At 47.0% G+C, this 13,297-nt stretch overlaps 1 protein-coding gene across 1 annotated transcript in view; it reads left to right on the top strand.

The window, feature by feature from the left end:
• SLCO3A1 (solute carrier organic anion transporter family member 3A1) overlaps positions 1-13,297 on the top strand; it is a 321,497-nt gene that overhangs the window by 251,494 nt on the left and 56,706 nt on the right. The window contains 1 exon segment of the mRNA XM_033188916.1: positions 5,369-5,632. Coding sequence (XP_033044807.1) covers positions 5,369-5,632 — 264 coding nt within the window.

Here is a 13,297-nt window from a genome sequence, read left to right as displayed (position 1 = left end):
ACCTCAAAGCCCCACTCTTAACAGAACAGCTGGCTTCCCTGAAACATCTCCAGGAATGTAGCCAGAAGGGGGCTCCCTTCCATGGACAAAGGCCTTGTTGAGATGACCTAGCCTCACCACACATCCGTGCAGACTTGTCCTGAGGCACACACCAGCCAGCCTCACAGAAGGCTCTATGGCTTTTGCAGCTGGAACAAGATGCGGCCATCTGTTTGCCTCACAAGAAAGGTCAACAGACTGAGAGCCTCCTGCTCTGCTGTCCTGAGGGCTGGCTGCTACTGCTAGATTCCTTCATTTTGGGCTAATTAGCCCAATGGCTGGGATTCTAGATGTTCAATACCACCCTCCAACCTTAGCCCCTTCCTGTCTCCATTTTCTAATTAGGTTTGTAACTTAATGATACTCTTAGAATTCTTGAGTCCCATAGCAAAAGTGTGGCAACATAGGTTAAACAAATAGGTAAATGAACTACACACACACACACAAAAAAGTCAATCTGTCCCAGGAATAAGAAGTAAATGTCGCCAGTTTGCTTTGATCTGCTCTTCTCACGATCTCAGGTATCCTCATGAGTTTGTGGATAGGTTGGTTGGTTAGTTTTAAACTGGTTTAACTGTATTTCCAGTGACTTTTCATTTGATCTTGGAAATGGGTGGAAATCTGAGTGAGCCCCCTAGTTCAGTTGACCTTTGGCAGAAAGAGTAAACAGCTGTCAACAACTCTCAACTTACCCAATACAAGCAACAAATAAGAACAACCCAAAAGTCAGACACAAAGAGTGGAAGGGTTAGAAAAATGGATCTCATAAGGCCGGGCATAGTGGCTCTCACTTATAGTCCCAGCACTTTGGGAGGCCGAGGCAGGTGGATCACCTGAGGTCAGGAGTTTGAGACCAGACCAGCCAACATGGTGAAACCTGTCTCTACTAAAAATAAAAAAATTAGCCGGGCGTGATGGTAGGCACCTGTAATCCCAGCTACTTGGGAGGCTGACACAGGAGAATTGCTTGAACCTGGGAGGTGGAGGTTGCAGTAAACTGAGATCTCACCACTGCACTCCAGCCTGGGTAATAGAGTGAAACTCCATCTCCAAAAATAAATAAATAAATAAATAAATAAATAGGGGAAATGGATCTAGAAAAGGAGAAAAACCTTCTACACCTGTTGACACCTATGTCAAGACAAGTCCAAGATGTGCCTGGCTTCATGACAGACATTTCCATCATGGTACACCCAGTGTATGGCTCTCTTTGTTCCACTCTGCAACCCTTTTCTCCTGTCCCCTTTACCAGACTTCCCTCAGAATGAAATGGCATCTGTTCTCATTGTCTGAAATGACCACGGGGTAGATTAGTGGCTTGATGAGGGAGTTGAGCCTATTCACTTAGAGTCCCCTGAGTGTGCCACACCTTGGCTCAGCCTGTTCCCTCAGCCTGGGATGCTGTCTCTACCTCATTTTATTCAACATCTTTCTTTATTCATGTGTTTAGTTTTGTTGGCAATTGAATGTATCTAAGTAAATGAGACAGAGTGGTGCTTTCAGTTTTGTTCTGGGTATCTTACTGAAAGCAGCCCTTGCCAGAAGGCTGAAACTGCAGCTGTTTTTTTAAAGTTAAGACACTAACTAGAACCAAATAGAGAAGTAAAGAGGTTTTCAAGCCTTCCTCTCTACCTTTACCTAAAACAATACTTTGCTATGTCAAGCCTGCCTGAGATGGCTGTTCTTATAGAACATGGATTTTTATTTCCTAAACCTTTTGTACTAGTCAGGGTAGACTAGGTTATGTTGCAGTAACAAACAGCTCCCAAATCTCAGCAGCTTAGAATACTAAATGGTTCTTTCTTCTTTGTGCTAGATCCAATGCAGATCAACATGGACATTTCGTTTATTGTAGCCTGTCAGATACCATCTTACGAGGAAAGACGGGTTGGAGTCATGCACCAGCTCATACACACTTCCACCCAGAAATGATACATAACCCCCTTGCTCACATTTCATAGGCAAATCTCTGTGGCTTATGGTTACACCTAACTTCACAGAATGAGGAGGTGTCATCCTCCTTGACATCAGAGGTGGAGGATCCAATGCAGACACTAATAACATCTACCACACTGTCCTCTTCCAGCCACACAGAGAACTCTCCCTCAATATCCCTAGTACTGAAACAGTATCTGTAGAGCATTGACAGATGATTACCAGCAGGTGGAGGGAGATTTTTCACCATAACTAGCCAAAATGCCTCATAAAAATATTACTTGTTAGCTGGGCACAGTGGTTCACACCTGTAATCCCAGCACTTTGGGAGGCCAAGGTGGGTGGATCACCTGAAGTCAGGAGCTCAAGACCAGCCTGGCCAACATGGTGTGAAACCCCATCTCTACCAAAAGTACAAAAATTAGCCGGGCATGGTGGTGGGCGCCTGTAATCTCAGTACTCGAGAGGCTGAGGCAGGAGAATCAACCTCCACAGGAGGTGGAGGTTGTGGTGAGCTGAGATCATGCCACTGCACTCCAGCCTGGGCGACAGAGCAAGAATCCGCCTCAAAAAAAAAGAAAAGAAAAAATAGTGTTTGTTATAGAGATGGACAGAGGTAAGACATTTTTCAGACAGGTCCAACCATTAGTTGTCTTTCCTAGATCAAACTCACCAAGCCTCCCCCTGCCCTCAGGGCAGCACACTCTACAGCTGAGCGGTTTTCCTCCGCATGTTATTTCTATGTCTGCCACAGTGCTCCGGATAATTGAAATGGAGAAAAAAATCAATACTTCCCAAAATAGTCAGTGATGAGTGTCTTGGATCTACAGAATGCTGCTGTACGCCACCTTCACGCGGGCCCCGTCTCCTGTCCTTGCCCAGGTGGCAGATGGGCTTTGGTTCTGACACAGGTGACGTGCCCTTCCCCATCTTTCAAACTGAGCCAATGTCGGCTTTCCTCACACATACACATACCTACAGGGAGCAAGTTGACACCTTCACACAAACCGTCACCTCCCCCATCACTGTCCCTCTCCCTGGGATGTTTTCTCACACATAGAACAACAGAGTCACTAAATTCCTAACTAAAATATGACTTTTCTAATTTTGTTCCCACAAACAACTGCTAGGATTTCTCTCTCTTTACCCGCTCACATCTGCCAGCTTTTCAATTCCCCCTTTATGGAGCCTGGAGACAATGGAGGAAATAAATACTTCACCTCCCTTTTGCCGTCTTCTGTTTTCATTCATTGCTTGGCAGCAGGTGAAGAAACACAGTAAGTGACTAGTGAAAACATTCCTGTTCAGCTACCAGAGGCAATTTCACTTCCTTGTGTCTTCCCACATTTGCATAAAGATGCTTTCAAGATCACCTTGTGTTTTCCCATGCCGTACCTTTTAAAAAGATCCCTATTTTGAGATTCTCATTTATATATATATATGTACATAAAAGTGAAAATAACAAGATCTACTCTCTATATAAAGAGCCCCCTATGCATCAGGTGATTCTTGCTCATTGCCTGTCATCCTTGCAACCACTCTAGGTTGAAGCTGTCTTCATTTTGCAAATGATGCAGCTAAGACTCAAGGAGGGTAAGTAACCTGCCCAGTATCCCATGCTAGTAAGTGGCAGAGCTGGGATTCGCAAGTATTCTGCCCAGTATCACGTGCTAGTAAGTGGCAGAGATGGGATTTGACCCCAAGTTCTCAAAGCTTACACTGTCCCCTCTCTAGCTTGTAGCTATGCAGAAACATCTGGTCCATCGTAGTGCTATTATTGCTGCTGAGTGTATGTCAGCGTCTCCAGGACAGTGACTACCAGTGTTCTAAAGGCCACTTGCTACCTACTGGAAGAGCTGGCAGCCTTAGGCTCATGGCACAAAGAGCAGGAATTGATCATTCACCTCAGGCCCTATAGGGAGCCCAAAACAAAGTCCAGACGTTGAAGAGGGGCAGTGGAACAGAAAGGTGAGAGCGTGGACCTTGGCATGTGTATACCTGTGTTCCGTCCTTCAGCCCAATGAACCTGGGCAAGGAACCTAACCTTTCCAAGCCTCGGTTTCTCCGTCTATAGAAAATAGAGATAATAAAAGTCCTGCCTTGTAGAGTTATGGGGAAGGTTGGCTGGAACAGTTAAGAATGTGCTCTGCATAATGCCTGGTGCAGAGGAAACCCTCAATAAATGATGACTGGCATTATCATTAATGCTAGCTGAGGAGTCTTCAGGGAGAGCATTTTATGAATGCTGAAGTGTTCATCTGGTGTCTGCGGTCATTGCTCTTCCCAGAGCTGTCCATCCATCTGCTCCAGGCCTGCAGCCCTGTTGGTCCTACTTCATACACCATTGCCCAGATCTCCCCAGTTCTCCTTCCGTGTTCCAGGGGCATGGTTTGTTATCAAAGAGACATTTCTAAGCAGCTCGCCTGGGAGCCGTGCTGTGCAAGGCAGTTGTAAAGAGAGAGAAAGAAAAAAACTGTACCAAAGGGTAAGCTGAAGTTTATGTTCTTGTGACTTAGCTGGCAAAATCAAAGAAATAGTGGTACAAGGCCACCAAACCACATGCATAGTACCTTTAAGGACATGAGTTGGCTGCAAAGCATTGTATTAGAGAGCTGGTGCCAAGCCACAGGCCACCACCAAGGTTGGCGTTCACCTCTCCACTAGTAGCATGGAAACAAAGGACCCTCACCATAAATAACAGGCTACCATCATCTGGATGCCCCAGCATGTGCCAGGTACTCTTCTGAGCATTTTATATCTGGTGTGGTCATTTGATCTTCCCACTAAGTACTGCCATCATCATAGATGTTATACAGATCAGTAAACTGAGGCATAGAGAGTTCAAACCACTGGCCTAGGGTCACACAGAGACCAAGGGGTAGGACTTCAACCCAGGCAGCCTGGCTTCAGAGGCCATGCTGTAAAACCCTATTGTGTGCCTCCCCTTACGAGCTGTGAACCTAATTTAAGACAGTGAGTGGGGCTTTGAGTGGGATCTCATATGAGCTGCTTTTTGGAAGCCAAGAGTGAATATGCCTGATGAAAATCTACCTCTGAACAATAAACACTCCCTTGTGTTTCTTTGAACACACCTTGGCAGCTCTGCCAAGCCAGTCAGTTTTAACCTAAATTCAGAGAATGTCTGGCTTCTCACTGTTTTTGTTTAGACTGATGTAAACACAGGGTAGACAAGAAAATTAAGGAGGGAATGTGATCAGCCTTCGGCTTTGAGAGAAACAGAACTGCTGCTGATGTAGCCTGGCAGCCACTGTTCCCAACCCCAGGTCATTTCTAGAGCCCTTGCCCTCTCTATTCAACTGAGTCAGATTCTCAGCAAAATCCCCAGTGGTACAGCCTTCTTTTCTCCACTAAGCTGTGCTCTTTCCATTTGCAGGTAACCTGGACATCACTCCGGATGACCCCCGCTGGATCGGAGCCTGGTGGGGTGGCTTTCTGCTCTGCGGTGCCTTACTCTTCTTCTCTTCCCTCTTGATGTTTGGGTTTCCACAGTCCCTGCCCCCGCACTCAGACCCCGCCATGGAAAGCGAGCAGGCCATGCTCCCTGAAAGAGAATACGAGAGGCCCAAGCCCAGCAACGGGGTCCTGAGGCACCCCCTGGAGCCAGACAGCAGTGCCTCCTGTTTCCAGCAGCTGAGAGGTAAAGGTGGCCTCATCTGCCTCTGCTCAGAACAGTAGGGGGATTGGGATGGGGGTGATGAGTGAAGGGGTAGCACCCAGGACTGGGGTGCTTGGGGCTTGGTGGAGGCAGAATAATATTGGCTTGCATGGCTGGCCTCTACCAGCCAGGTGCTTAACTTATTCCTGAGAAGTAAATAACCTGACTTGCTTAATAAAAACAAAAATGAAGTAGCTACTATTTGTTAAAGGGACCCAGTGGTTAATATAGGACCTGACATTTAATAAACGTAAATGTCTTTAGAAGGAAGCAAAATATTCTGTGGAGCTTTTTTGAATTCTTTCAGGCCACCTATAAGCCCCTGGAAGCAATAAAGGACTTTTGAAGTTGGCTTCCTTTGCCTGATATCAGCATTCTTTAAAAAGCCACCTCCAGCCTGGCGCGGTGGCTCACGCCTATAATCCCAGCCCTTTGGGAAGCCAAGGCAGGTGGATCACTGGAGGTCAGGAGTTTGAGACTAGCCTGGCCACCATGGTGAAACCCCATCTCTATTAAAATACAAAAATTAGCCGGGCTTGGTGGCATGTGCCTGTAATCCCAGCTACTCGGGAGGCTGAGGCAGGAGAATCAGTTGATCCTGGGTTCAAGCTCACCAGAGGTTGCAGTGAGCCGAGATTGCACCACTGCACTCCAGCCTGGGTGACAGAGCGAGACTCCATCTCAAAATGAAAAAATAAATAAATAAATAAAGCCAACTCCAAAGTACATTTCTATAGATTCACTTTGTCCTTTCATTGCCTCCACTAAAGATGAGAGATGTTTTCCTGAAGAAAGAAATATTAACCCAGTCTTAATGACACAGTCACACTTTAGAATGCAGCAAAGCTCTTGCTATCATTTTTAAAGAAAAATGTGCAACTTTTCTGAAAAAATGGTGAAGCACAAACAATGATGCAGAATGAGAATGAGAGCCCCCCCACCCCCCAAGTTGTTTCCATCTTCAGCACAATCCTTTAAAGATGAGGAAAATGACGAGGAGCTGAATGTAGCCTGGCAGTCTCAGAAGCTGCTCAGCGACCATCAGGCGAGGTATGTGTGGGGTTCCTTAATGCACATGACTCCTTACTCGGCTCCCCTGAAGTCCTGCTGGATTTTAGAAATGAGTGGGCTCATGCAGCGAGGGGCAAGGTCAGGCACTACTTCCCAGGGAAGCTGGGATGCAGAAGGGAGGTGGTCAGTGCCCTCTGTGCAGAAATGAGGCACTCAGCCAGATCAGACTTCAGCAGTGGCAGATGCAGTCCTCCTGTGCTTTAGACATTTCCTAGCAGTCAAAGTCTGTTTACTAAACTTCTGTGTAACAATGTGTGCCTTCTATGGAGATGCCAGACATTCGTGGAGAGAAGCTTGAACTGCTTTGTGCTCAGCCCCCTGTTCTGTTCCTCACCAGCCCTACAATCATTAACTCCCCCCTGCTTCTTTTCCATGAGTGTAAAACTGTAATAACACAATTCTTCACTGCCAGTGCTGTCTCAAAAATGAAAGCACTGCTACAGAAGACTGTCTGTTAATCGTACCTGTTAGTCCATGAGGAATCTGAAGAACTTGTGTTATTTCTGAAGAGAGACAATTTTAATATCCTAATGTTATGTCTGGCCCCGTGTTCCACAATGGTTTCTACCAATGCTGTAATTTGGAATTGTCCATAAAATTTAAGTTCCAGAATGCATTGGTAGATGAGAAGGCCAGCCAATCTGTGTCCTCTAAGGTTGCCTTGGCTTGGAATGCCCCTGTCCCCATGCATGTGTGCTTAATAAAATAGGCTCACTTCCAGCAGCCCCCAGGCAAGGAAGGTGCCTGCGACTCCCCTAGTAGCAGGAGAGTGATGCCTGCGACTCCCCTAATAGAACAGCCATCCATAGAAAGTGTCCTGGTAACTAGACCCCTAGGAATAAATTGGGCAGGTATGAGAGTGTGGCTTTCAAAGGACATCCTGGCCCTGGGCGACTACAGCATTTCCAAGTCGCTCCCCATCTCAGGATAATGACCCTGTTTTCCCAAGGGCTCTGATTGTAAAAGCTGCACTAGTAATCACTTATCTTTCATCTCTGGGAATAAAAAGATGAAAAAGATATAATGGTGCCATCAGAGAACTCACCATCCCACATAGGATCAGGCCTGTAAGTCAGCAAAGGCAGCCCAATGTTTTGAGAACCGCAATAACAAGCAATACAGGTGGTTACAGAAATGCAGCAAGGAGACAGAGAGAAGCCCACTGCTCCTGGGCCATGAGTTGCGGGTGAGGGAAGGGTCAGCAGCAGAGCTGAGCCGAGTCTTGAGGCCTACCATGGCTTCAGCATTCTTGGGTCATGATTCAGTTGCTCGTTAACTCATTCGTTTTATCCATTGGTAGTTACTGAGACTCTTCTAGATGCTGAGCACAGCCTAGACTAAAGCGATTTATATTCTGGAACTTATATTCTCCTAGGTTGCAATAGGCAAGGTCAAAGCAATGACAAGGTAAGCAAGCACTCTGGGTGAGCTGCCGTTGAGCTGACAAGTACACAATCAGGTAGACGAGTCTGGGACCTGCGAGGCCCTATTGATTACAAATTGTAATCTGTATACACACAGGCTTCGCTTCTGATGGTTAATGATTTTAATTTAGAATTAACAATTCCCTGAAGCAATTGGTCCATAATGGACTAACATGATGTCCCAACAGGAAAGGAAGAAAGTGTTTCTATAGGACTCCTTAAGAGCCAAAATACAGTGAAGTGAGCTATTATGCTAATAAACACATTTTGTACGTGCCAGTGCATGAAGTGGGGCCACAGTTGTTTACATGATTTATTTCTCCATGTGAGACACATGTTTTTGCTATATGAGCTTTTCCACCAAAAGCACCGTGCAGTGTTCCCTGGCATTCCAAAACCCTTCATCCAGTTTGCATCCTGGGAAACCCACACTTCAAATGCAATGCTATACATGCAGTGTGTTACACATTTGTGGATTTAAATAAGCTGAACAGAATTGCATGTATACATAGAGTTGACATTGCTCCTAAAACCTCTATGTTGCAATTTCTCATCCATTTTGTCTGAGCTTGCAAATGGGTTTCTTCTTTGGCCATCAATCTGTGTCTCCTGCCGTGCTCTGCAGACAGCAAAGGCCCCTGAGAAGAGCTGGCATTGCGCCAAGAAGAGCCCTTCCAGCCCCTCTTCTCTGGAACTTAGAGAGTCTTTCCCTGCTCCTGGGAGAAAATGGGGCTCTCTGCTTTGAGGCAGACCCACCTGGGTTAAAACCTAGCTCAGTCACTTCTTTTTTTTTTCTTTTGAGACGGAGTCTCGCTCTGTCGCCCAGGCTGGAGTGCAGTGGCCAGATCTCGGCTCACTGCAAGCTCCGCCTTCCCGGTTCACGCCATTCTCCTGCCTCAGCCTCCCGAGTAGCTGGGACTACAGGCGTCCGGCTAATTTTTTATGTGTTTAGTAGAGATGGGGTTTCACCGTGTTAGTCAGGATGGTCTCGATCTCCGGACCTCGTGATCCGCCCGTCTCGGCCTCCCAAAGTACTGGGATTACAGGCTTGAGCCACCACGCCCGGCCTGCTCAGTCACTTCTTAATCATGCAGGCTTGGCCACATCACTTAACTCCTCTCAGCTTTCACATGTAGTGTCTGGTTTAGTCTTTACCAAAACTGTGTAAGGTCAGTGTCACTGTTTATTCCTGTCTATAGATGAGGAAACCAAGCTCTGGTGATATGGGGGTTAGAGTCTGTGGTTTGATTTTCAGAGCATTCCCCTAAAAAAAGCGGGCTTCAGAGGTCTGCTTCCAACAGTCAGACATCAACTGGGTTTGCAACCCTTATCCAAAGCTGAGAGACAGAAAGCCTAGAGTCTTGCTCCAGGTCAGCCTGGAAGTCCCCATCTTATAGCAACAGCCCCATAACCATCTTACCATGCAGAAAGCAGATGAACAAATACTTGGGTTTGTTACACTCCAGTATCTCCCCGATGTGGGGGCCTGCCAAGCCAAGGCACATTTTTACTTCTCAGCTGTGCCACCAAATAACTTTTCCTTTAAGACGTGGCTCTGGCTCTGCTGCTCCCTGATACTGCATTTTGGATGGCCTGTTTTTTACACACCTCACGTTCATCCTCTTGTGTCCTCTCCTCCCTTTCCTACTTGGTAAGCCGTGTGTGGACAAGGCTGCACCTAGTGTGCTGAATCTAGCAAATGCTCAGAGTTTGCAGAATTGCTTGTGAGAGGCTACACCTGGAGGGAAGAAGTTCAGGGACTGTAATAGACAAATGTATAGTATCACCATCAGATAGTGTATTAAATATCACCTCCACAGTTTTGTGCTTCATTGTAAGTTGTCTCCTGCATCTCTTGCCCTGAGAGGCCTTGATGGATGTGACAAGGGTCTCTTCTGCAGCTGCATGTCCATGTGCCTTCTCCCTCCAGCTCTGTACATTTCCTGGAATGCATCAGGCAGTCTCTTGTTTGCTGCTATTTCTCCCTGGAATGCCCTTCTTTCTTCAGTTCACTTCTGGGCTGGACTCTCTTCTCACCTCCCCAGGAAGCCCCCCAAAGCCCCTCTGTGTACATGCCCCTGTGTACCCAGTGCTGGGTTAGCTGCGTTCCTCTGAGGTCCCCGGAATCCCTGCAGAGCACCTGTGAACACATTACCATGGCAGTCTCTCTGCTTGTCTGTGTCTGCCCAAAGATTATGCATTTTCCAGGGATGAAGCTGTAGTTCATCTGTTCATTTCCAATGCACAGAACAGTGCATAGCATGTAGGTGATACTGGTTGAATGAAGTAATAAGTGAATACTTTCTTGCCAGCCTGCATGTATGTATAGACATGAACACATGCACAAATAGCAGGTAATGATTTTTTTGTGCACTGTTATATTTCATCCCTGTACCTTAGGAGGCATTGGTACCACTTACCAATAAGGAAAGTGAGGCTTATAGATAGAAAGGAAAGGCATTTGAACCCGGGCAAAGGCTCCAGTGTCTGTTTTTTTAACCATGGCATTATGCTGCCACTTCTGACAGTAAACGGACACTCTCTTAAAGAATAAGTGGCGTCAGCAGGTGCTAACTGACTTCTTAGCAGAGTATACTAAAACTCCAGCTGCTGGCTGCAACAGCACAGATGTACCCTGAAATGATGGGTCTTTCAGACACAGCTGCAGCCTAAGAGGAAGGGAAGAACCAACTCCCTGCCAGCATTGGCCTGTCCTGACCCTCTGCCAGGTTTTCTAGCTGGGATGAGTGTAATCGCACCAGAGGTTTAAAATCCAAAGGGAGAGTCCTGCCTTTGATCACTGAAAGAGCAGGGCAATCAAAAGCTGAGCACTCTTGTCTCTGAGCACTTCACACTGACTGCCAAGTGGTCTCTTCTTGTCCCAGAAAAGATAGCAGGTGCCAGCAGGTGCCAGCTGAGTAGGCAGGGCTGGGGCCTCAGGCTCAGAGTCTTTAAAGCCACCACCCAAATCTAGGAGATGAGTTATGATTTCCAGAGCTCTTGCATCGGCCTCCCATTTGGCCCCCACAGGTGGCTGATGGGGTGGTTATGTTACTAACCTCTGTCCTGATCCCTGAGTGATGTTAAACCAGGTAGTTAGATTCCCGTGGCTGGGCTGGACCTAGTTTTCCAGACTCCATAATCCTGTGCTCTTTCCCCTGTTTCCTGTAAGGGTTCACTAAATTGTTCATAAACTGCTGGAAGAAAAGAAAGGGAATCAGTCTGGGGCCCATGTAACAAAGCCCTTCCTGTGTCTGAGAAACTTACACTTCTGCAGCCTGCTCCCCCTCCAAAAGAGGCCATCCAGAACCCAAGCTCTAGAGAAAGTTCACCTTTTGAGGAGCTGAGATCCTCCTGTGTCCTTCTTACCTCCTCTTCCCTCCAGCAATGCAGTCCATCATGGAGTTCAGCCAATTTTGCCACCCAAATCTCTCTCTAGCCTGCTCTTGATCTCTGTTGATCTGAGGGTCCTTGTTAACATTTACAAGGTAACACTCCACACTCCAGCATGCCCTGGGCCCTCCAGGCTGTTGTCCACCCTGTGATCTTTTCAGAACACATCTGATCGAGTTGCTGCCTTTTGCTTTAAGGGATGGAGGCAAAGTCCTTCCATTATCACTGAGTCCCTCCAAACTTCTCATGCCAGTCATGCCCTGTTCCCTCCACGCCCACCTCACTGGCCTCTTTTTAGTTCTCCTTATACCCCAGGCTCCTTTCCTCCTAGGACTCTGCATTTGTTCCCTCTACTGGAATTCTGATTTCATCTTCAGACATCAACTCATGTGTCATTACTTAAGAACATCTTCCTGACCCGGTGGTACCCCTTCCAAGGCACATCATAATTTTCCTTTATGTGCGTGAATAATTTTCCTTTATTCACTTACTCTGTACGTTTCATGAAAGCAGAGACTGTAATTGTTTTTGCTCATGTCCTGGTACACAGCAGAGGCTCAGTTCCTGCTATTTGATAGGGGAGGGAGTAAATGGATTGCTGCTTTCCCTAAAGCTCCCCTGTCTCCTACTTCCCACTCAGGGTTTTGGCCTGTGTTTGACCAATCCATGGACGTAGACTTGGCAAGAGCTTCAGGTGTTCTGAGTGCCACCACCGGCCCACACGTGACTACCTGTGTTGGAGAGGATCTGCTCCTGGCATCCTGGCTGCTGAATGGTAGAGGATGTGCCAGCCCTGGAGCCAAAACTGACTTGCCCTGGGGACTTTGGGCTTCTTGTTGTCACTTACCCATCTTCTGGCAGGTGCTTTACATCTTGGTCAGGGAGCACATTCACCCCGCCCCACCACTGTGCTTCTCACAGTTCAGCAGGAGCCACAGATTTGCCTGGCCACAGGACCCAGCTCATGCCTCTCCACAGCTCATGCCTGGCCACAGGACCCACCTCAAGCTTCTGCATCTTGGCCTCCTCCATCCATTACCATCTAGCTGTCAGTTTCTGCTACATTTTTCTTAATTAAAACTCTGTGCCTTTCAGCATAATGTTATGAGGAAGCTGGTGATCTGAGAGTCCTTGTTCTGCCAGCTAACCAGCTGAGCATGTTTTTTAAATCATGCACTGTGTCCTCAGAACCATGTTCTTCCTGTGTGTGGATTTCCCGTTAAACTTTTTCTTTCCTGATTCCATGGTGAAGGAGACCATCTGCCCTCCCAAATGCTTGGAATCCTGTGCCAGGCTGTGATTTACATTCTGCCATGTCACAGGAGTTGTTTTTATAGGTCCCCACAGACCAGACTGGTCACTGGCTTAAGTTCTCATCAATATTGATCAATAGGGGACCTGCTGTGGACAGCACGGGAGGGATAGGTCCATAGATAAGCTACAGCTGCCCTTCTCAAGTTATTTCAGCAAAGCTCCTGAGACGAACCATGTGAGGGTGCCTAGCATGATGCCTGGCACTTTGTTGATATTCCCGGAGCGTGTGTTGAGTGAAAGAATGAAGGAAATAATTAGAAGGCAGCGTTTCCCAAATAGGGTCCCTTGAGATGCTCAGGGAAAAACAAAGCAGCAGCAGCAATAACAGAAGGATGGGGAAATGGTTAGATGACCAAATAACTTTGGGAACCTGTGTGCTGTTTGACCCTCTCTGAGATTCATACTCCTCAGACATGTGACTCGGAACTGTTTTATTCACATTAAC

This window comes from Trachypithecus francoisi, unplaced genomic scaffold, assembly GCF_009764315.1.
Source record: "Trachypithecus francoisi isolate TF-2019V2 unplaced genomic scaffold, Tfra_2.0 Lachesis_group3, whole genome shotgun sequence".
Classification (NCBI taxonomy): domain Eukaryota; kingdom Metazoa; phylum Chordata; class Mammalia; order Primates; family Cercopithecidae; genus Trachypithecus; species Trachypithecus francoisi.
Note: the sequence above shows the minus strand (reverse complement) of the source record. Positions and strands in the feature narration are given on the sequence as shown.